This window comes from Chrysemys picta, chromosome 4 (assembly GCF_011386835.1).
Source record: "Chrysemys picta bellii isolate R12L10 chromosome 4, ASM1138683v2, whole genome shotgun sequence".
In the NCBI taxonomy this organism is placed as follows: Eukaryota; Metazoa; Chordata; order Testudines; family Emydidae; genus Chrysemys; species Chrysemys picta.
In genome coordinates, this window is record NC_088794.1 from 75,297,622 (window position 1) to 75,322,757 (window position 25,136).

The 25,136-nt window shown below is 37.5% G+C and overlaps 1 protein-coding gene across 49 annotated transcripts in view; it reads left to right on the top strand.

Moving 5' to 3' along the window:
* CD44 (CD44 molecule (IN blood group)) overlaps nt 1-25,136 on the top strand; it is a 106,704-nt gene that overhangs the window by 63,909 nt on the left and 17,659 nt on the right. For 16 of the 49 annotated variants that reach the window (XM_065592693.1, XM_065592694.1, XM_065592718.1 and 13 more), the window contains 11 exons: nt 2,257-2,376; nt 4,569-4,694; nt 5,598-5,705; nt 7,898-8,116; nt 9,983-10,204; nt 12,082-12,303; nt 14,184-14,351; nt 18,417-18,596; nt 20,628-20,792; nt 21,673-21,852; nt 22,949-23,134. In XM_065592693.1, the coding sequence (XP_065448765.1) occupies nt 2,257-2,376; nt 4,569-4,694; nt 5,598-5,705; nt 7,898-8,116; nt 9,983-10,204; nt 12,082-12,303; nt 14,184-14,351; nt 18,417-18,596; nt 20,628-20,792; nt 21,673-21,852; nt 22,949-23,134 (1,896 nt within the window). Of the gene's footprint in view, nt 1-2,253; nt 2,377-4,568; nt 4,695-5,597; nt 5,706-7,897; nt 8,117-9,982; nt 10,205-12,081; nt 12,304-14,183; nt 14,352-18,416; nt 18,597-20,627; nt 20,793-21,672; nt 21,853-22,948; nt 23,135-25,136 lie in introns of all 49 variants that reach the window. The other 33 variants (XM_065592724.1, XM_065592728.1, XM_065592731.1 and 30 more) reach the window with 21 other exon arrangements.

The window sequence follows — 25,136 nt, forward strand, 5'->3', positions numbered from 1 at the left end:
ATTTTATCTGTAGCAACATAAACCCTTGTTTCTTACTGAGGAAGAATATATTTTGTTGGTAGCATCACAGGATTAGAATAACAAATATGATTATGTTTACAACTACAAATTATGTGAAAGGATTTCTTAAGATTTCTTAATTGGAACTGTTACATTGAAATAGAGAATATATATATTAAATGTACCTGGCCATTATTTTCCTTGATTTCCTAAGTTAATTTTTTAAATGAAGGTATTCTTCCTCCAAGCCTGGCTTCTCCATTGGCTTGATCCTACACTGAAGTCACCATAATCCTATATTTGTTACATCAAAGTCAGACCAGGATTAAATTCAAGGACGAATATATGGGTTGTACGAAGAAAAAATCCTTGCTCAATCACAACTAATTTTTAGCATAAGCCAAGATCTATTAGGCTTTGTTGACAAAGGGCCACGTGCGGAACAAGTAGGGCTCTGAGTGACACCTGAGAGTGTATACTGATAAAGAAACTTTTCTGGTTGAATGACCTCAGCCATCTCTCAGAGTGATAGGCTTCTACCTACTTTGACTTCCATTGTTAGCATGATGCTTTCTCCTATTGTGGCTTATTGGTGGAGGAGTTTGTAGTGAGTTCATGCCTGGTGAACAAAACTGTGATATTAATGGATGTTTTGTAAAAAAATTATGTGTGCAGAAGCTATTTCTGTGCATAAAAAAGAAAGGTCCCCAACGTTTCCTCTCCTCTTATTAGATATGTACCATTAAAAATGAGACCATTGTAAATGGTAGGAGAAATACAAATGAAACTGATATGGGCAGTAGTTCAGCAAATGAAAAGTTCACAGTACATTTAACATCATCACAACAGATGTGAACTCACATGACGATGATGCAGATGATGAAGATTCAACTTAAGAGCCTTTAAAACCAATAGTGTTTCCTGTATGGGACATAAATGATGTCAAGAACAAGTATCCTCCAAGTACTAGTAAAGAAACTGATATATATATCAGTTTCTTTACTAGTACTTGGAGGATACTTGTTCTTGACATCATTTATGTCCCATATATATGTTTTACTTGATGTGGCCTATTCTTTATAACTATATTGCAGAAAGATCGGTATTGTTTTCAGTAGAATTCAACTCTGGAAAGAGGTCATTTTGGAAGGAATCCACCTGAAAAGCATTTCTAGTACTGCAAAGTTAGGACAAATGATTATTTGTAGAATGAATAGTAGCCATCGTTGCTCAGAATTGGGAACAAGATGGAACATCTGCATTCTACATATGGGATTCATAAAAATAGTGTTGCTTTTTACAGATCCAGACTAACACGGCTACCCCTCTGATAAAAATAATACTGTGTTCAGAGAAGTACAAATATTCTGAAGAGGTCCTGAAGTCTGCACAGTTACTGTAGAATTATATGATTTCTACTGATGTGCATACTTGACTGGCATTATAGATCAAATGGGAGAGGAGTGATTTCAGTAATTTACATGATGCTCTATATGAAAAATTATTTCCTTTTCTAAACGTTCATGAGATCTGTATGGAATAATGATAGTTTATGTCTTGCTATTTGAAGACAACATTTTATGCATGGCATCAGCTAGAGGAAAAGTTCAATAACTTTTATTAAAAAGTGTTTGTGTCTGAAGTGGATTTTGCTGGTGCGTGTGTGTGTGTGCGCAACGTGGCTCTTGCTATAGGCCTGGTCTTTGGTAACATCAGCTGCATCAGGATCTCCCTGGAGAAAGAAGCTAAATTAACAGACTCAGTTTTCTTGTGGGACATTTTTTCCCTTTCTCTTATCTGGATGGTTTTTTGTTTGCTTGCTTGCTTGGTTGGATTTTTTTGTTTTTGTCTCTGTTGTTTCATCTGTTCTCATGCCAGTGTATGGGTGCCTGTTCCACATACTGGCCCAACTGGTCTTATGGAAATCAACGCCTGTAAATTGATACTTTAGTCACACTTGCGCAGCCCAGTGCAGACTACATGGACTTCTGTGGCATTTGCAAGGACATGTAATTGGTCTGGGCCACTGTAGCTGAGCACTGTGTATATTGTTCGGACTGGGACTATTGTTTTTTCTTGCAACTAATCAGTTACCAAACTCACTGATACCAGAGTTTCATGTCTTTAACCCGCATTCATATTCAGTTTATTGGCATGAGCATATTTATGGGTGAAAGTGGATTTTAACTTTGCAAGGAAAAAACTTTGCTCAGCACATAAAAAAGATCACCAATGATTTAACCATTGTCCTAGCAGCTGTGAAGCCCGTTCATGAGGAAACCTCCACCCAACCTCAATGGAATCAGTTTGCTGACTCTTGGTGGTGGTGGTCCCATCCTGACCACAAGGAACAGCAACCTACTCAGGCAACAGGGGGTAAAGATTTTAAATATTAAATCATGTACTTTGTCTACAGTCTGAATAAATAGCAGGACAGAAATACCAGCTTCACGAGAATATCCAGTCACCATGAATTTGTATTTCTGATGCCATATGAGTTCTCTCTTTAATCTTAAATTGTGTTTTGAATGGGAAAATACAGACCCCACCCTTGGCTATCACCTATCATATTAGCCAGATGACCCTCGAAGACTTGGTCTTGGCTATGAAGTAGTCATATCTTAAAAGGAAGGAATTCTATATAAATTAAAGTGATATTTGAACTTAAGAAGTTCTCTTCTTTTCATTGTTTGTGACATGCCTGTGATGATTTTTTAGCTTATTTCTAGCTGACAGGGTAAACATTTTGTTCATTGCGTGAACAAAGAAACAGAAATAGTCTTTTAAAAAATGTACATTGCAGTAAAGGATTTAATGTGTTTTTATATGTAGACTTTCACCACGAAGATGATTTGGAAAGAAGAGAACATTTATACTAAACTAAATGTACTTGAAACTGTACTTTTCTGGGACCCTTTGTTATTCAAGATAAAACTCTTTTGTCCTATCACCTCTACTGTAACCCAAGAGATTTAGGCCTTGCTAAAAACAACACTATATACATCCCTTTAACTTTTATTGACATCTTGGAACAGTCATTCATAGATCCAGAAACAACTGGTTGTGTTGGTTTTATGTCATCAATTATCCCTGATTTCAGAGGAGCATTTAAATGCTCTTGATTAGTTTTGACTTCCATAATCCCATTTCTTGTAGAACAAATTGCCTTCTGCTGCTTGGCCAAGTGTAGGGGGTAATAATCTACATTCAGAACATTGTATTTGCTAAGGGAAAGTCTGATGTTACTGAGTGGTTTGCCAGATTGACAGCAAGCTAACTTATTTCTTACTGTGCGAGGACAGCATTGTGTGGTGGAAGAAAAGTTCAACAACATTATTTTTAAAATGTGTTATCTACTTTAATAGTCTTACTATAGTTGGGCTGTTCTTGTATGACAAAGGTTCTTGCTACACAGACAGATCTTGGGAATATGTGGCTTCTGTCCCATGAAGGGAAAAAAAATCCTAAACTAACACAAACTCAGTTTCATTTGGGATTTTTCTTTCCTTAAAATCTGAAATTTCCTTTTGCTTCATATCTTTCTGTTCCCATGTTTGGTGTGCATTCCACATGCCTGGCCAACTCTGCTCTCACTCTCACCCATGCAATTTGTGTGGGCTTCTTTGGTGTTCTATGGTGATTTCACAGGCATGTAAGTAACCTGGGAATTGAGCATTTTGGCCTTAAATTTCAAAAGCGACTAGTGATGTGAGGTTTCTCTATTTTTCGGCGCCAGATTTCAGATACCTTAAAGCAACCTGATTTTTAGAAAGTGCTGAGCACTTGCCCATGCAAATCAGACCCCTGTAAATTGATACCCAAACTCACTAGACACTTTTGAAAATTTAAGTCATTATATCTTTTTCTGGACAGACTACTCTCTTTTCTTCTACTGGTCTTTACTCATGAATTGATGCCAATTCTGCACATACATTCATTTTATTATTGGCATGATTCCACTTTCAGGTGAAGGTGTTTGTAGATTTCAGCTTTGTGGTGTGGCTTTAGTGCTGTTACTAGTTGGATTTTTCTAGCCTCATCTCTTTGTGGTTCAACAACTGCACCTTTAACAGGAAATGTGGGATGTGCCATACTTATAATGTATTTTACGAAGCACTGTAATGAGATCAAATTACATTTTCTCTCTGTGTTCCTGAATTGGCTAACTACCTAATTCTCTAATATAGCAAAAAGGATACAATTACAGTTACATGGATCAATGTAAGAAAATTCTGAAAGTTCAGAGGCTACAGTCAAACCTCAATTAAAGGTGCAAGTTGTTGCTTCTGCCTGTTCAGTTACTGCTGCTGCTTTGCCTCTGAAGACCGTGGTACTCTGTAGCAAGAACATACCTTCCAATACCAGGATGATGTAGAAGAAGTGGATTAGAAAATCCATTAACCTATCAACAAACCAGAATTCCCACTTGACTCTGCTCCAGTTTCCTTGCAATTTGTATAGTTGTAAAAGAGATACATTGGGTATAGAAAAGAGAAGAACAGAAGCTGAATATATTATGGACTGAGCCAGTAAAAAAATCACAAATGATTGAACCATTGTCCTAACAGCTGTCAACCCGCATCATGGTGCACATGAGGAAACTTCCACCCAACATGAGGGGAATCCGTCCCCTGACATTTGGTGGGGGTCCACTACAGATCACAAGGAGCAGCATCGAACCACAGCAACTAAGGGTAAATAATATGTCTTTTTAACTATTAGTGTTTGATTAAGATCATCTGATAAGTTAAGTAACAAGTCACTTTACAATTCCAATAATGGCCTATTGATATCTGGTGGCTGTTAAACAGCCTTCTTAATGCTCCATAAGGGAGAAAAATACTTTTTCCTTCAGATTCTACTCTCTTAGAGCAGGACTGTATCTGGAAGGCACAAGTCCACATTGGGAAAGAGTGAAGTGACACTGCCCCAATGAGAACATCGGAGTAGCCCCTTCCTGATGAGGTGTATGCCCACTGCTATTCCCATTCTCTTGATTTAGAAATCTCTCCTTAGCACATCACTTGTTCACTCCCAGAAACTCTGCAAGTTTTATGTGTTCAGTTAACCATGATTATATGCTCTTTTTTTATTTTGACCCCCATGGTTAGCAGCACACAATGTTTTTTGCCTTAATGGTCCGTGGGTCCGTTATAGATGGGAAAAATTACAGAAATCTCATGCCTGCTAAATAGAATCATTATGTCAACAGATGTCAGAATGACCTGAAAACCCAGGGCTTCCTAAGGGTGAGATGACTTTCACTTATTGTGTCATGTCAGAATTACATTGTGGGTTCTTCAGGGAAGGGAGCATATCTCTAATTGCTTTATGAGTTTTAGGCACATTTTGGGGTGCTCAAAAATAAATGCTATAAATAAGATAAACAATAATCATCATCATCATAAACAGCAATAGATTTTCTTCGTCAAAGAAGGCACCTCTCTCCACATTCTTTCTTCTTTGCTAAATAAACCTCTAAAAAAGCACAACCAATTATAAAGGCAAGAAAGAATAAAGATGAGAATTATTCAAGTGATGATGGTGGTGGGTCAGCAAATGCAAAGTTTACAGGAGGTTTAACATCATTGCAACAGATAAGGATTCACAAGAATATGAAACAGATGATGAAGATTTACTGCAAGATCCATTACACTCTGGATGGGACACAAATGATGACATGGAACAGCACCCTCCAGTTACCAGTAAGAGTAATGAAATCTAATCATTTTATCTAACTTACTATATTTAAAGCAAAATGACATACCTCAGTAAAGAGTGGCATCTGGTGCCATTTGCACGAGTAAGCAAATATGTCACATAGCTCAGAAATCTGTCAAGGGCCACCAGAAATGCAGCTATAGTCCATCCGTGTTTATGGAATAAAGGGATGAAACATCCGTGCTGTAAACCTGTGTATTCAGTTATCTACTGTGCAATATTTACAACAATGTAATGATCATCTATCCCATAATTACTTCTCCTGTACTCTCAGTACTTTATGTCATGAACTAGGAGATGTAGCTTATTTTTTACTGGGAGAAGACAGGATAGTATAGGTGTTGAAAGTAAAAAGCTCAATTATGGTTATCAGTAACGAGTTTTGTTTATTTTAAAGATCTTATCAATATTTATATTTCTGAACTTGGTTTGGGTGTGTGGAGAGACTTTTTCTTTTTTCAGCAGGGGATTTCATTAGGAATTCAATAAAGAATGCCTAATGCAAAACTCAGCTTGCTTTGGGATTTTTGTTCTCTTCTTTGGCCTGAGTTTTGGGAGTTTCTGGTGTTATTTTTTTTTTTTTTTTGCTTAATCTCTTTCTGTGCTGACTACTTATTATATCCTTATTATACCATCTGCCTTCTGTGATTTCAGTGGTGGTTGAAAAATTGTGTCCCATTGCAACTAAGAGCTGTATTTAGTCTCTGGTCACCTTGCATTAACCATTTATAAACTGCATTAATACCAGAGGTCTCTGTCCTTATCTTGTGCTCAGATTCCTCCTACTTTTGGTATTGAACTATTGGTAGATTTTAACTGTTTTGGCTAAAGTTGGTGGTGGCATGTTACTTACAGACTTTTTGTTGACTGCACAGCTCTCTGGCTCAACAACAGAACCTTTCACACTAATCTCTGGACACAGTATTAGCACTTGGCAAGGCTGCATTATTCTAATTCAAATCCTTCATGTTATTTGATGCAGCATCATCCTTCAAATTTGAGTGAGAGGGCCAATTTGTTACAACCACTGTATTAGTTCTGCCACTGTTTCGGCTATGATTTATTCTTCTGTTGCTATTTTTTTCCCCAATATCATTGGGAAACTTCATAGCAAGACAACAGCTCCTGAACAGTGGTGTGATGTAAATGGATGGGTAAGAAAACTAGTGATACTACAGTTAAAGCTATGCATCCATCTTTAATGCTCTTCTTTTACACCATGTATATTAATAATATATTACTGATGTATAGGAAAGAAAAGCAAATGGCTAATCGAGTGTGTGGGTGGTGGCTCAGCAAATATACATATCCCCATTGAGACATCCATTGTCCTAGCAGCTGTGGATTCCCGACATGCTGCAGTTCTGGAAACCTCCACACCATATACTTGGTATCCTTCATTTAACTCTTGGTGGTCGAATTCAGATCACAAGAAGCAGGGTCTCACCACTGCCAGGAGGGATAAAGAATTTAAATAATTTCATATAAAACTCAGCTTTGTGATGGAATTCCTGGATGTACAAGAACTACACTGATGTTATGGGGCAACCAATCAACATTCCCAATGCTTACCAGAGTACCTGGTATTTTCCTACTGTTTACTTCTAATGGACATAAGCACCTCTATATCATGTGGGTTATACCCACTTGGGTTAGCATCTCATCTAATCTAATCTAATATCATCTAATCATAATCTAATCTAATCTAATTTATCTATCTTTCCCCATATCCCAGGGATACTTTAAAATCATGCCTCTTGAACACTTGTGTAATGTCCCAAGTGGATTTCCACATGTAAAATATCAGCTACCATGTTGAAAAAATCCTCCTACATCTCCATTATTAAATGTCTGATATAAAATCAATAAAAACAAATGGTGAGAAAAATGTGGTTGGTGGCTCAGAAAACAAAATATTTGCCATTATCCAAACAAATAGGGGCTGTCCCTCACCACTGATATTTTTCTCAGCCAAATCATACTTCCTGAACAGTTAAGAAGATCTTGTTGGTTAGGATTAAACCAGAGGGCACCTTTTACTCAGTTCTCCTATCCATTGCACATATATTACTGCACAGCTTCTTGCAGAAATAACTGGGAAAGGTGTTCAGAATTACATGGATGGCAGCTCAGCACATTTTAAGTTCACAATCTATTTCAAACATACTCTAAACAGATGTGGATTCCCATGGTGATTCCAAGCCTATAGAATCAACCCAAGATCCTTTGTTGCATAATGTTTATCTTGGCATGGACAAAGATGAGGACAAGTATCCCACAAACACTACTGTGGATAGTGTGAAGCCTGCACATTTCCCTGCAAAGGAAAGAGATCATTCTTCTTCAAGTATGACTGTGAATAATGAAATAGGATGCAACACATATACTCCTACAGGTATCAGTAAGAATAATGAACTGTAATCATTTTATCTCCTCATAGGCCAAACCCTGGGCCCAGATTCTCAGCTGGTGCTAATTGGCATAGCTTCATTGACCATGATGGAGTTATGCAAGTTTACACCAGTTGAGGGTCTATTCCCCAGTGTCCATTATTGCGAAGTGGACTTTTTTGTGAAAGAGACTTTTGCCAGAGTAAGGACTGATTAAACAGATTAAAGACTTTAGGACTTGGTCCAGTAGTAGCAGAGACACTGTTACTTTCACATCCAAGTCATTATACAATAAGATGTTATTTACAGTTTATTGCTAAATTTGAGTGAGGGAAGTACTGATATTTCATTAGCAGAATTTCGGCCTCTAGAATCGTATTTTGAATTGGCCTATTTGGTGTTCCTGATGGTGCGATGCCAACCCTTGGCATATGTCTTTCAGTAACAGTAACTTCAGAGTCTGAAAATTCCTACAGGTGTTCAGAAAGGAGAGTAGAGGGAAATGTTACTGCCTGACACCTGAGAGACTGGAAAAACTCCGTGTTCTGTGTTCTTACATACATCTGAACCTATTTGGGTTGTGGCTTTTGTACACTTTTTCAAAAATTTGATTGATGAATTTCAAAAAGCTAATTCTCAAGATAATTCAGTGTCAAAATCCCAGCTGCAGTCTCAATAGAAAAGTAACCACCAGGTCATATGTTGTGAGTGTATACCTAGTTCCTTATTCTATCACCATTGTTATTAACTTGGAACCAATAACCAAATGAATCTCAAAAAGGAGGCACTTCCTGCATCTATCAATATATTCCCCTTCCTCAAAAATGGTTTCTTTGGCTAACTATACACGAAATGCCCATCATCTGACAGCTTGTTCTAGGCTGTGAGAAGTTTGGCATCATATGGATGGCATCAAGTGAAACAGTGTGCATGTGATAATACTTTAAATATGGAGTCGTGTGCTATATTTTTTACTGTATTATTACAGTTAGTTTTAATTAGTGAAGGTTGTGTGTTTGGAAAATGCCTCCTCTACGGGGTCTTCATTGCTGACAACGTTGTACCAACTTAGAGAGTGAAGGGAGAAAAAAAAATCTAAAATAACCCAAAATACACACTTTGCTGAGTGCTTTGTTTGTGTGCTGATTTCTTGACACAAGGTTATGCTTGATGGGATCTTTTGTTGTTGGAATTTCTCTGGTGTGATTTTCCTGCTTATTTCTTTCTGCTGCTGATTGGGTACCTAACTGCATCTGGTGATGCGGACTTTTATTTTTCAGTGGAAATGATTTACAAAATGGCTTTGTAAAGTGCCTTCTACCTTTATTCTGCAGTCACATTGAACTTGCCATTGCAATCGTGTTTTCTGGTGAAATTGTTGGTGGTTTATAACTTTGGAGGATAAAATTGATATGGTGGTGGAACTCATGGACTTTTCTGGATGCTTTTCTCTGTAGTTCAAGAATGGCATGCTTAATAAGGTGTAGGACACTTTCTATATTGCCTCAATAATTGGTTAATTTATCTGTATCATCAACTATGAATAAAACTAGGATGTAGATTTTCAAATCTTCCCTCTTTTCCCACAATGCCTCAGCAAAATAACCTCTTTGTATAGCACAAATATAAGCACCTGTATGATAGTGAAACCAGTACAACGAAAAATCAGAAAGTTGTTGACCACATCCACTTTGACGGATCCATGTCAGGGTCCTGTAAATGGATGATTGAGATGATGGTGATACTGTAGAACAATAAATAGGGCTTTACTCCTATAAGGTGCATTAAAGAGACAAGAACTGAAAGCAAAGGTAATAGTGTAAGTGATTCCGCAGATATTAAGTTCAAAATTGATTCAACCATTTTTATAGCAGTTGTGGTCTCCAATGAAGGTGCCAAAAATGAAGACACAACCCAAGATCCTTTGTTGCATAATGTTTATTTTGGAGTGGAGAAAGATGAGGACAAGTATCCCACAAACACTACTGTGGATAGTGTGAAGCCTGCACATTTCCCTGCAAAGGAAAGAGATCATTCTTCTTCAAGTATGACTGTGAATAATGAAATAGGACGCAACACATATACTCCTACAGGTATCAGTAAGAATAATGAACTGTAATCATTTTATCTTCTCGTAGGCCAAACTCTGGGCCCAGATGCTCAGCTGGTGCTAATTGGCATAGCTTCATTGACCATGATGGAGTTATGCAAGTTTAAACCGGTTGAGGGTCGAGTCCCTAGTGCCCATTATTGCGAAGTGGACTTTTTTGTGAGAGAGACTTTTGCCAGAGTAAGGACTGACTATCAACAGATTAAAGACTTTAGACTTGGTTCATTAATAGCAGAGACACTGTTACTTTCACATCCAAGTCATTATACTATAAGATGTTATTTAGAGTTTATTGCTAAATTTAAGTGTGGGAAGTACTAATATTTCATTAGCAGAATTTTGGCCTCTAGAATCGTATTTTGAATTGGCCTATTTGGTGTTCCCGATGGTGCGATGCCAACCCTTGGCATATGTCTTTCAGTAACAGTAACTTCAGAGTCTGAAAATTCCTACAGGTGTTCAGAAAGGAGAGTAGAGGGAAATGTTACTCCCTGACACCTGAGAGCCTAGAAAAACTCTACGTTTTGTGTTCTTAGATACAACTGAAACTATTTGGGTTGTGGCTTTTGTACACTTTTTCAAAAATTTGATTGATGAATTTCAAAAAGCTAATTCTTAAGATAATTCAGTGTCAGACTCCCAGCTGCAGTGTCAATAGAAAAGTAACCACCAGGTCCTATGTTCTGAGTGTATACCTAGTTCCTTATCTATCACCACTGTTATTAGCTTGGAACCAATAACAAAATGAATCTCAAAGGTCATCAAAAACAGGCACTTTCTACATCTATCAATATGTTCCCCTTCCTCAGAAATGGTTTCTTTGGCTAACTATACATGAAATGCCCATCATCTGACAGCTTATTCTAGGCTGTGAGAAGGTCGGCATTATATGGATGGCATCAAGTGAAACAGTGTGCATGTGATAATACTTTAAATGTGGAGTTGTGTGCTGTATTTTTTACTGTATTATTACAGTTAGTTTTAATTAGTGAAGGTTGTGTATTTGCAAAATGCCTCTTCTATGGGGTCTTCATTGCTGACAACATTGTGCCAACTTAGAGAGTGAAGGGAGAAAAAAAATCTAAAATAACACAAAATACACACTTTGCTGTGTGATTTGTTTGTGTGCTGCTTTCTTGACTCAAGGTTTTGCTTGATGGGATCTTTTGTTGTTGTCTGAATTTCTCTGGTGTGATTTTCCTGCTTATTTCTTTCTGCTGCTGAATGGGTACCTAACTGCATCTGGTGGAACGGACTTTTATTTTTCAGTGGAAATGATTTACAAAATGGCTTTGTAAAGTGCCTTCTACCTTTATTCTGCAATCACATTGAACTTGCCATTGCAATCGTGTTTTCTGGTGAAATTGTTGGTGGTTTATAATTTTGGAGGATAAAGTTGATGTGGTGGTGGTAGTCATGGACTTTTCTGGATGCTTTTCTCTGTAGTTCAAGAATGGCATGCTTAATAAGGTTTAGGACACTTTCTATATTGCCTCAATTATTGGTTAATTTGTCTGTATCATCAACTATGAATAAAACTAGGATGTAGATTTTCAAATCTTCCCTCTCTTCCCACAATGCCTCAGCAAAATAACCTCTTTGTATAGCACAAATATAAGCACCTGTATGATAGTGAAACCGGTACAACGAAAAATCAGAAAGTTGTTGACCACGTCCACTTTGACGGATCCATGTCAGGGTCCTGTAAATGGATGATTGAGATGATGGTGATACTGTAGAACAATAAATAGGGCTTTACTCCTATAAGGTGCATTAAAGAGACAAGAACTGAAAGTAAAGGTAATAGTGTAAGTGATTCCGCAGATATTAAGTTCAAAATTGATTCAACCATTTTTATAGCAGTTGTGGTCTCCAATGAAGGTGCCAAAAATGAAGACACAACCCAAGATCCTTTGTTGCATAATGTTTATTTTGGAGTGGAGAAAGATGAGGACAAGTATCCCACAAACACTACTGTGGATAGTGTGAAGCCTGCACATTTCCCTGCAAAGGAAAGAGATCATTCTTCTTCAAGTATGACTGTGAATAATGAAATAGGACGCAACACATATACTCCTACAGGTATCAGTAAGAATAATGAACTGTAATCATTTTATCTTCTCCTAGGCCAAACTCTGGGCCCAGATTCTCAGCTGGTGCTAATTGGCATAGCTTCATTGACCATGATGGAGTTATGCAAGTTTACACCAGTTGAGGGTCGAGTCCCTAGTGCCCATTATTGCGAAGTGGACTTTTTTGTGAAAGAGACTTTTGCCAGAGTAAGGACTGACTATCAACAGATTAAAGACTTTAGGACTTGGTCCAGTAGTAGCAGAGACACTGTTACTTTCACATCCAAGTCCTTATACTGTATGTTATTTAAAGTTTATTGCTAAATTTGAGTGAGGGAAGTACTGATATTTCATTAGCAGAATTTCAGCCTCTAGAATCTTATTCTGAATTGGCCTATTTGGTGTTCCTGATGGTGCGATGCCAACCCTTGGCATATGTCTTTCAGTAACAGTAACTTCAGAGTGTGAAAAATTCCTACAGGTGTTCAGAAATAGAGTAGAGGGAAATGTTACTGCCTGGCACCTGAGAGTCTGGAAAAACTCCACGTTCTGTGTTCTTAGATACAACTGAACCTATTTGGGTTGTGGCTTTTGTACACTTTTTCAAAAATTTGATTGATGAATTTCAAAAAGCTAATTCTCAAGATAATTCAGTGTCAGACTCCCAGCTGCAGTGTCAATAAAAAAGTAACCACCAGGTCATATGTTGTGAGTGTATACCTAGTTCCTTATTCTATCACCACTGTTATTAGCTTGGAACCAATAAACAAATGAATCTCAAAGGTCATCAAAAAGGAGGCACTTTCTGCATCTATCAATATGTTCCCCTTCCTCAGAAACAATTTATTTGGCTAATTATACATGAAATGCCCATCATCTGACAGCTTGTTCTAGGCTGTGAGTAGGTCGGCATCATATGGATGGCATCAAGTGAAACAATGTGCATGTGATAATACTTTAAATATGGAGTTATGTGCTATATTTTTTACTGTATTATTACAGTTAGTTTTAATTAGTGAAGGTTGTATGTTTGGAAAATGCCTCCTCTACATGGTCTTCATTGCTGACAACATTGTGCCAACTTAGAGAGTGAAGGGAGAAAAAAAATCTAAAATAACCCAAAATACACACTTTGCTGTGTGATTTGTTTGTGTGCTGCTTTCTTGACTCAAGGTTTTGCTTGATGGGATCTTTTGTTGTTGTCTGAATTTCTCTGGTGTGATTTTCCTGCTTATTTCTTTCTGCTGCTGATTGGGTACCTAACTGCATCCGGTGCAGCGGACTTTTATTTTTTAGTGGAAATGATTTACAAAATGGCTTTGTAAAGTGCCTTCTACCTTTATTCTGCAATCACATTGAACTTGCCATTGCAATCATGTTTTCTGGTCAAATTGTTGGTGGTTTATAACTTTGGAGGATAAAGTTGATGTGGTGGTGGTAGTCATGGACTTTTCTGGGTGCTTTTCTCTGTAGTTCAAGAATGGCATGCTTAATAAGGTGTAGGACACTTTCTATATTGCCTCAATAATTGGTTAATTTGTCTGTATCATCAACTATGAATAAAACTAGGATGTAGATTTTCAAATCTTCCCTCTTTTCCCACAATGCCTCAGCAAAATAACCTCTCAGTGTAGCACAAATCTGAGCACATGTATGATAGTGAAACCGGTACAACGAAAAATCAGAAAGTTGTTGACCACATCCACTTTGACGGATCTATGTCAGGGTCCTGCAAATGGATGATTGAGATGACGGTGATTCTGTAGAACAATAAATAGGGTTTTACTCCTATAACATGCATTAAGGAAACAAGAACTGAAAGTAAAGGTAGCGGTGTAAGAGGTTCTGCAGATATTAAGTTCAACATTGATTCAACCATTTTCATATCAGTCGTGGTCTCCACTGAAGGTGGCAAAAATGAAGACCCAACCCAAGATCCACTGCTGAATGGGGCTCATCTTGGATGGAGTGATAAAGTCAAGTATTCCACAAATACTACTAGAGATGATGTACTACCTGGAGTTATTCCTTCACGTGGAAGTGAACATTCAAGTACAGGTATCAGTAATTAAGTGAGAACTTGAGAATGCTTTTTCTTTGGCATTACACATTATTTGTGTTTAGTGAACTCAGATGCTAAAGGCCAATAAGTTTATTAGGTGAGGATACTGTGTTACTCCAAAGTGAACAGGAAGCATTGTTTAGGTGTTGCAACATGGTAATTAAATAGTTCTGAGTTATAATTAGGTTTAAAGACAGATGGGTCTGAACTGCAGAATTTGGAAGATTTCAGATACATGGCTCCATTTCATTCCATTAAAGAGAGAAACCCAAATCCACGAAGTTTGGATCCAGAACCAACTCTCTGTTTCTATTTATTGACTGTTTTAGGGACAGATGGTACCAGATAAGCACTACATTTTTATGGGGCTTGTGCAGAGCCTCCTCCTTCCCTCTCTTCCCCCAATTTACCAACTGGAAGTTTGGGGATTAATTGTGATTTATGCAATCTGGCATATGGAGAGACTGTGCATGCTGCACCATCCATTTAGATGTACATGAGATGCCTCTAACATCCTGATAGCTTCCTTTTTGGTTGTGAGATAGTAAAGTTGTTTTTTTCTGGCAGTGAGGTATATTATGAGGGGTGGCATCAGGTTGGACAATAAACTTTACAGTAAGGATTTGGGTGTCAAAGTTTTATTTTATAAATATTTTAAAGCTGTTTTATTCTTAGATTTTAAGGCCAGAAAAGACTGTTATGAACATCTGCTCCTTCCTTTGGCATAACACAGGACATAGAATTTAGCTCAGTAATTCCTGCATCAATCCCATAATATCAGGGTAAACTAGTAGAGCATTAGTCAGTGAAGTTTGTGTGAGTGTAACACGGCCTTCTCTGTGAGCATTCTCTGTGCTTGCGATGTGGAGCTTTTTTAAGAATTGAAAGAATAAATGCCACCTTCTCTAAATAAATCAATAAATAAAGTCCACACTTTCTTGGGTTTAGCTGGTGTACTTTTCTCTTGCCGTTGCTTTGTGCTGATGGTCAGTGCTTATTGCAAAGGGTTGTCTATAATCTTTTCATCTTCTGATTATGGGCCCTTATTTAACCATGAGCGTTTCACTCATGGAATGCACTGATATCAAAGGCAATATTCTTAGACTATGTTCTAAGTCATCCTAATCTTACATGCATCATGTTTGCCAGTGTGTTTTCTGAAAGGCTTTTAACTTTGAAGGGTAAATCTGGTGTGGTGGCAGTGTTTCAAGACATTTCTGACTGCATCTCCTATGTCTAAACAACAGCACCTTGAATAGTGAACAAGACAATTCATTTACTGTGTCAGCTGCCATTTTAATACAGCACAGAATACCAATACAAATATATTTTTCAACTTCAAATGTATATACACAAGTACTCCAAATATCCAACCATCGTATCCTATACCATTTTCGCAAACAAAGGCAACTTACCTGGAGCCAAATCTATAATTATTCAGAGAAGTAGAGTAAATGGTGGATTCTCTGTAACTTGAAGTCTTTAAATCAAGATTTCATAGAATCATAGAATCCTGGACTTTAAGGTCAGAAGGGACCATTATGATCATCTAGTCTGACCTCCTGCACAATGCAGGCCACAGAATCTCACCCCCCACTCCTGTATCAAACCTGTGTCTTAGCCATTGAAGTCCTCAAATCATGGTTTAAAGACTTCAAGATGCAGAGAATCTTCCAGCAAATGACCCATGCCCCACGCTGCAGAGGAAGGCGAACCCCCCCCCCCCCCAGGGCTCCTGCCAATCTACCCTGGAGGAAAATTCCTTCCCGACCCCAAATATGGCGATCAGCTAAACCCTGAGCATGTGGGCTAGACTCACCAGCCAGACATCCAGGAAAGAATTCTCTGTAATAACTCAGATTTGAGGACTTCAGTAACTCAGCCAGAGTTTATGGGCCTATTACAGGTATGGGTGGGTGAGGTCCTGTTGGCTGTGATGGGCAGGAGATGATCATGATGGTCCCCTCTGGCATTAGAGTCTATGAGGTACTATCTTTAAAAAAATGATAATTTCCACTTGTATGAATCCAGAAGCCACAGACTCTGCCTATTAATTGGCATCTATCAAAGATGAGTGAGAGAGGAACAAGTTGCTGCTGTTACTTTTTCTGTCACTGCTGCAACTATGACCTTTTCTGCTATTGGCATCTTTCATTGGGACAATCTCCAACAAGCTTAAAACTTGTTACTTGTATTGTTGTTACACTTAAAACCCCCAATCCCGCCACAGATTTGCCCTATAAGCACTATAATACCTAGTTTAAAGTCTATTGATAAATCTCAGTTTTGCATGGAATCATCAGGTCAAAACTTCCAGTTTTTTGGGGATTATTTTGATTATTCGGTTGATTATTTTGTTGTCTTTTCTTTTGGGTTTTTAAAGGTGTTGGTATTTTCTTTGGTTTCTCTGTGCTTGCAGAAGAGAATAAAACAGGACTAACAAATGTTAGCACTAATAATTATTCACCTGAAAATCCCCACTGGACATTTATTATTTGCTATTCATTTGACCCATTATTTGAAAGTTTCTGTGATCCACCCTGGAAACAGAAAGAACACCATGTGATTTATAGCCATTGATTATTGACTATTTTTTTTGTGTCATGTGGTTTGATATTCACAAACATTTCATAGATTCATAGACTTTAAGGCCAGAAAAGACCATCATGATCATCTTGTTTGACTTCCTGAATATCTCAGGCCACAGAACCTCACCCACCCAATCCTGTAATAGACCCATAACCTGTGGCTACATTACTGAAGTCCTCAAATCATGATTTAAAGACTTAAAGTTATAGAGAATCCACTGTTTACTCTAGTTCAAACCAAAAATGACCCGTGCCCTATGCTGCAGAGGAAGGTGAAAACCCTCAGCGTCACTGCCAATCTGACCTGAGGGAAAATTTCTTCCTGACCCCAAATATGGTGATCAGTTAAACCTTGAGCATATCAATGAGACAAACTGTATTCTGAATAGGATTAGTTCAAACAATTCAGATAATACTTACTAATAACTCATAGATTTGAGAAAATTGAAATGAAATGGCTTGTCTCAATTGTCAGAATCTGCCTGTCTGGAGACAAGCACTGTAATGTATATAAAGCACTGAAATCCCCCCAAAAGAAAATGATTCTTCCCTGCCATATTTGTTATTCAGTCTTCATGCCATGTAACTGAGATCAAACTGAGTTACAAAGGCACGCTGATGCTGCTATTTCTACTCTTCTCGCTGTTGCTTTTACCTGTATTGTCAGAGGATTTCTGTTGAAAACATTGCCCCTGAACAGGAACATGGCCAGTGATGGTGATAATGTTATAGAAAATAGATAGTCCTCTCTGCTTTTCTGTTCTTATGCTCTAAAGCCCCAATTCAGCAAACACTTAAGAATATTCTTAACTTTGAATATGTGAGTGGTCGCACATGATGACGTGTTTGGTGCAACACCACCTAAATACAGCAGGAATATCAAATTAAATATTGCCCATTTCATTCCATCATTTTCTTACATGTTGTTATGTGTCTTTTACGTTACAGAAGCAGGTTTGCGCCCACCCATGGTCAGACTCTACTTGTCTGGAGGGAGTGTAACTAAATGAAACAGTGAAATCTTAAGAGAGAAAATTAATAGTTGTTGTTAATGAGACATAATCCTCATTCTGAGTGTCTGATCAAACCTGAATTATGGGACCAAATTCTTGCAGCTACTTCTTCTTTGTTGTTCTTGCTTCTGTGCCCATTTTCACTGCGTTTATGGTCAGCCAAGACACAGTCTTGAAAAATAGTTCGGTGCTGGTAAAAAGATTTAGAAAACTACTGATGTATCTTGAGTCAGAAGAGCATTTAAGTATGAATTTAAGTCCTGTTGATGTCAGTGGGGCAGTTTTCTGAATTGAGATAATAAAGAGGAGCAAAACCTTTATACTCTTTCTATGCTACTAAGTGTAGTAGATATATGAAAGGACAAGGCCTGTTGTACAGAGAAGAACTGAAGAAGAGAATAATATAAAGAGTGATTCTGTGTGTATTAATTTCACAATTGCTTCACCACCATCATAATAGCTATGGTCTCCAGTGGTGGGACCAAACATGAAGACTCAACCCAAGATCCACTATTGCATACTGTTCACCCTGGTTGGGGCAATGCAGACAAGTATCCCACGAATGTCACTAGGGATGATGTGCTGACTGGAATTATTCCTCCAAGTGAAAAAGATCAGGAAAAGGAATCATCTCATACAGGTACCAGAAAGAATAATTAATTATGCGTAAGAATTTCTAAAGCACTCGGCATTGACCTAAATCTGCTTTCATTGAAATCAGTAGGAGTTTTACTATTTATTTTGACAGGAGAAGAGTTTGACCAATGCTGAATACTTTTCAAAATTCCACCCTATAGTTCATTTACTCCCTATTTGGAAGGAATAACACTACTTCTATATCTGTGTAATTTTATTATGATACTCTATTGAAAGTCTCTTGATAAAATTTGGTTTAGAGTGGTACTGTGATAATCATTAGCATGGAATCTAAAATTTCCTAGGTTGTTTGCATTTTTCTGAGTTGATGTATTGGGGTTTTCTCTGACAATGCTATTAAAGCTTGCTGAATAATGAAAAGCAAGATTCACACATAACGTATAGGTAAAAGTGAAATCCCAAAAGAGAAAATTATTAGTCACTATCATATTAATGGTCAATCCTCAAACTCAGTAACTGAGATAAGACTTGGATTACAGAGGCAACTTGCTGCTGCTATATCTTTTCTTGCTAAGACATCTATCTATGTTATAAGCATGGATAAATTCAGCCAAATCATAGTGCCCAAACAGCAAGATGGTGTTGGTTAAAAGTTGAAAAAAACAATGATAATGTGGAGCAAAATAGAGGGTCTCTGCTTTCCTTCTCCTACAAACTTAATACAATAAAATATAAAACTTAATGGCCAAATGTAGAGCTGAAGATGAGAATATTCTGCAAATATTAAGTTCACAACTGATTCAACCATCATCAAAAAGCTGCCATTGCCAGTGATGGTGCCAAACGTGAAGACTCATCCCATAGTATACTCACCCATGTGGATCCAGGATGGGACAGTAAAGACAAGTATCCCACAAATACCACTATGGATGATTAGCTACATAGTGAACACGAAGATGAATCTCATCACTCTCTGTGAAATGAGATATTATTTCTTCTGCACAGTTCTCAAATAAAATATTTCATAATAAGCTTTCACAATGTGAACCAAGGAGAAGTTGCCAGGTATCCATAGATAGTGCTAGATGTTTTAATAATTGCTGTTCTCACTACTCTCTCTCTTCCTGGATATTGGCATGATGGAGGTTTTTTTATTCTGACTCTCTGTATTAGATACTTATTAGAGACTCTTCCGCCAAGAACAGTGGAAGTTTTGTTCTTTCATAAAGTATGCTTATTGAATATCTTACTAATCATTTGACAGTGTGGTAATGGCAAACCCTCACATTTTTGTATCTTGCTTTCCTATTAACCTTTATATTTCATCACGTAGGGAGGTGGTGGAATCTCCTTCCTTAGAGGTTTTTAAGGTCAGGCTTGACAAAGCCCTGATTGGGATGATTTAGTTGGGGATTGGTCCTATTTTGAGCAGGGGGTTGGACTAGATGACCTCCTGAGGTCCCGTTCAACCCTGATATTCTAAGATTCTACAATTATCCCTATGGCTCATCAGCAATCTCTTTATAGCAGAGCATTATAAAGGGATCAGGGAATGGATTTGACATAATAATTAGAGTATCATAAATTCTTCATTCCATCATACCATTTTATGTTGTGTGTGCCTTTTATGCCACTGAAACGTTCTAAGGAATGTTGCCTAAGGACTGTTACAATAATGAATCAGTGAAATCTCAAAAGAGAAAATCTTGTCATACTAATTGGTTATGGTTCCAATGTTCAGCATCTATAATCAATCCTAAGTTACAGGGTAAGATGTCACTGCTACTTGCTCTGAGTATTTTGACGGTCTTGCTTCTATGTCTATTGTCTATTGTCACTGGAACTCTTCCAAATTAAACCATAATCCTGAGAAATAGCAAGAGAGTGTGGGTTGAAAAGCTGAGAAACCAATGACAATGTGAAAGAAAGCAGAAGGTCCTCTCTTCTAATGCTCTAAATACAGTAGAAATGCAAAAAATTATGGCCAAATATAGAGCAAAGAACTGAAGATGAGAATAATGTGGATAGTGTTTTTGCAAATATCACACAGCTGATTCAACCATTGTCATAACAGCTGTTACCTCCAATGATGGTGCCATATATGAAGACTCAATCCATGATTCACTGCCTCCAGATAATCAACCAGGATGGGGCAGTGAGGACAAATATCCCACAAATACCTCCAGGGATTATGTTATACCTGGACTTATTCCTGAAAATGAAGACGAGTCTTATACAGGTACCAGTAAGAATAATGAATTATATTAATTTCACCACCCTGTGTGTAATGAGACATTATTTCTTCTGCATACAATTTATTCACTATCATACCGTGTTGGAAATCTAAATTCTCAGCACAGAGGTGCATTGGTGTGGTGACGGTGTTTTTGACCTTATTGCATGGAATCAGTTGCACAACAATTTTTATTTTTTAAATTTTCTTCTCTTTTTTTCTGGGTCTGTACATTGGACTTTCCTCTGCCTTTTTCTGTGTGCTGTCTAGAACATACTGAATAGTGAAAATAAGATTCAAAAATGTATTTGTGAATCTGAGCCTTGAATTGAATTTGATCGTATATTTTGCTTTCTCCTTATTCGGTGACAACCAGGGATTTCCCTAAACCGGGGAAATCCCTAAATGTCTTGGCAGGCCAGGTTGCTAGACATATGTCGAAGATAGAGCCTGGTAATTCCAAAATCCCATTCTTTTTATCCTATATTACCAGCAGCCTAAATATTTTTTGTCTCATTGTTGTGCTTTAATGACATTCTGATTTACCGAGATAAATTTGGTGAGGTGCTGTCGCATTTATGAGCTTATCTGACTGCTTCTCCCATTGGCTGAGATCAGACCTGAATTCCAGAGACAAGTAGATACTTCTGCTTTCCCTGCTCAGGCTTCCATGTCCATTTTCATTAGGGTTCCGTTAAGCCACAGTAATCTGACAGTGTTGGTTAAAAAGGTGAAAAATGTGGCTCAAAAGCTTCTGAGCTTCTCTCCTCTGATACTCTAAATACAGCAGAAATTTTAAAGAGCAAGGCCAGGCATAGAGGCAGCTAACGTGGCTAGTGCTTTTGCAATTATTAAGTTCCCAATTGCTTCACCATCATTATAACAGCTGTGGTCTCCAATGATGGTGCCACACATGAAGACTCAACCCAAGATCCATTGTTGCACAGTGTTCATCCTGGCTGGGGCAATGAAGACAAGTATCTCACAGCTATCTCTAGGGATGATGTGCTACCTGGAATTATTCCTCCAAGTGAAACTGAACATAAAAATGAATCTTCTCATACAGGTACCAGTAAGAATAATAAATTATAGTCTTGTTACTTCTTTTTTGGATGAGATAGTTTTAATTGTTATTTTGCCATTTATAATATGCTAAAAGTCTATTGATAACTGTTACTGAGTTATGGCATATTATTGTACCTGTTTACAGGAAATCGGCTAATCAAAATTTTCTGTAATATTGTGAAATTATTTTTGTTTTAGTTTATTCTTGACTTGTTTCTTTTTGTGTTAAGAGTTTCCTCCTTGTGTTGTTGGATTGGTACATAATGAGCTTGCATGAGGGCTATTTTCCTGGTCTCCTTTGGTAATGCGAGGTGTTCTAATAATCATTCTTCTTACTACTCTATCATTTTGTACAGCGTGGTGATGCCAAGCGCTCTCATTTTTGATCTTGCATTCCTGTTAACCTTTAGATTATCATCTCTGAGTTTCTGTTCTGGTGCGCTTGTAATTGGGGGATATAAATCTGGTGCGGTGATGGTGTTTTGGGTGAAATTTTCTGATGGCTTGCTCCTGTGGCTCACCAGTAACCCCTTTATAGAAGAGCACTGTCTAGAGGATCTGGGACAGGATTTTACAAAATAATTGCAATATCATAAATTCTCCATGCCATTCCATCAGACCTTCATACGTTGTGTGCGCCTTTTATGTCACTGAAGCCTGTTCTAAGCAGTATTACTTAAGAACAAGAACATAAAATAAATTAGTGAAATTTCTAAAGAAAAAATAATTGCCATATTTATTGGACATAGTTTCAGTGCTCAGCATCTGTAATCACTCCTGGCGGCTTCTTGCTCTTGGGTTTGTTTGTTTTGGGTTGTTTTATTTGGTGGTCTTGCTTCTGTGTCCATTGTCACTGAGACTCTTCTAAATTAAATCATAACCCTGAATAACAGCAAGGGGGTGTTGGTTAAAATGTTGAGAAACCAGTGACAATGTGAAAGAAAGCAGAAGGCTCTCTCTTCTTATGCTCTAAATACAATAAAAATGTAAAAGATCAAGGCCTGTTGTAAATACAACAGGACCAGAAGAGGAAAATAATGGTGGTGGTGGTTGTACAAATATTAAGTTTAAAATTGATTCAAGCATCATCATAACAGCAGTGGTCTCCAATGATGGTATCAAACATGAAGACTCAACTAAAGATCCACTGGCACCTGGCATTCAACCTGGAGGGGATAATGAAGACAAATATCCCACAAACAATCCCATTGATAATTTGATACCTGGAGTTTTTTCTGACATTGAAATTGGACATGGCAGAGGACCAGCTTCTACAGCCACCAGTAAGAACAGTGAATTACAATAATTTTGTCTAATCCTTCACCCTTTTTTTAATGTCTCCCGATATAAAGGTAAATTTGTAAAGTATTGGGAGAAATGTTATGATCTAAAAGATTTTTCTTTTAATTGGAGTTTTGAAAGCTAGAAAATAGCCTCCTACCAATGTGCATGAAAGACAAAGTGTTTTAATTGTAGAACTATGTGAAGTGGGATGATTTAAGACTAGTGTTTCCAGCAATCTTTCTTCTCAGAGAAGATGAGTAGCATTTCTTCCTTTCACCAACTCTGGGGATCCTCTCTAGAACATCAGAGAAATAAATGCATAACAAAACATCTGATTGCAATTGCTAGTGTTCCAGTGTCAAGCTGTGGAGATAGTATCTTCTATACTAAAGGCTCAAAACACAGAACACTTTTGTTCCATCTTCCTGATCATTTTATTCTCTGTCATCCAATGGCAGTTATTTTGAATGCTAGCAAAGTAACACTTAGTCCAACCAGCCCTCACCCCACCATCCTGATATTATGAACATGTACCATGGAAGAGAATTTTCAGTATGGCATTTCCGCCTCTCCCACCCCGTCCCCCCCTCGAGTAATTTTGCTGTTAAGTAACCCATCAGTGATTATTAGCATCTATGGGTGCTAGGAAGCAATAGGCTTTTAATTTCTCAGCTGCTTCAGTTTTGAAAGCTTGTTTCTGATAGAGCTAGTTTGTATAAAGAAATAACATGCATTGATCACAGTGTGAATGTTGTTGTTCCATGTTGTAACATGCAAGTAATTATATTGGAAAACTAAGTGGCTTTCCTGTATGCCCAAATGTACTTTTCATTTAAATTATCAACCCAGAGGCTAAGGTTTTCCTAAATGCTACACCTTCTCAGTCATGCTGCGTCAAATTGTCTGCTGTTATAACTCCATAGAAGTCAATACAGTCGTGCCAGCAGAGAATTTGTCCAACAATCTACAGCCATTTTTTGCACACAACCAAGAATATGAACCTGTATTAATACCACATCTCTTATCAAAGTATTTTTGAAGATAGTCATGAAACATTAATAGTTTAAAAGAGTTAGAATTTGCATCAAATAAACTCTTTAATTTGATTTTGAAAGGAGCTTTGAATATGAAAAATGAGTTGGTTCTATGGTGGAGACCCACTGATTTGGTTTCTATAGTTTCTGGACTCTATCTGGGTTACATTAAATGTTCTAGATGTTACTCTCTTCTCACACCAGTTTTACACTGGCATAATTCCATTGGTTTTGGTGGAGGCAGTGTTATTTACATTGGTTTAAGTGAGATCAGAACTCAGCCCTCAGTCTTTTCAGATCTTAATGAACAACATGATACAAACTCAGCAAAATAAACTAGATCAAAATTGCCTTTAGAGGCCAAATTTTATAGAGCATAGATGCCTCAAGCATTATAAATTTAATAAATATATTTTATAAAATGCTATTTTATTTTTCTATTTGTCATATTTAAATGTGTAACTTGCAAAGTCATGTCTCCTGACTTCCAGTCCCCCATTTTATTAGGCTGTCTCCCTAATTTACTGTGTGCACATTAGACACTGTGTAGAAATGTTTGGTTGCTTTTCTTTTTTGAATATGTAGAATCTGACAGAGCTGGCGCTGAGGTAACTTTCAAGGATCATCTGTTTAGATTCTTAGCAGAATCAAAGACATGATATTAACAGAGCAACAGAGCTCATGAGACTCTTCCCAACATTTTTCCTGCTATGCTAAGGCTGTGCGTCCATTTCTTTTAGTGCTATGGCATTATAGCAAAGCAGAGAGAATACTAGGTCACAACTCTGTCATAGTGGAAAATGTGTGCGCACATTGAGGGAGTGAAGGAAGGTCTTTTTTTCCTAAAATGGGTCCTGCAAAGCATGAATGGGATGACAAAGAAAGTTCACTTCACGTGTTAAAAGAACATATTTAAAGGCTCATTTTGAAGAAATTCTTTGCTCAGTTTGCTATGCCTCATGTTTTG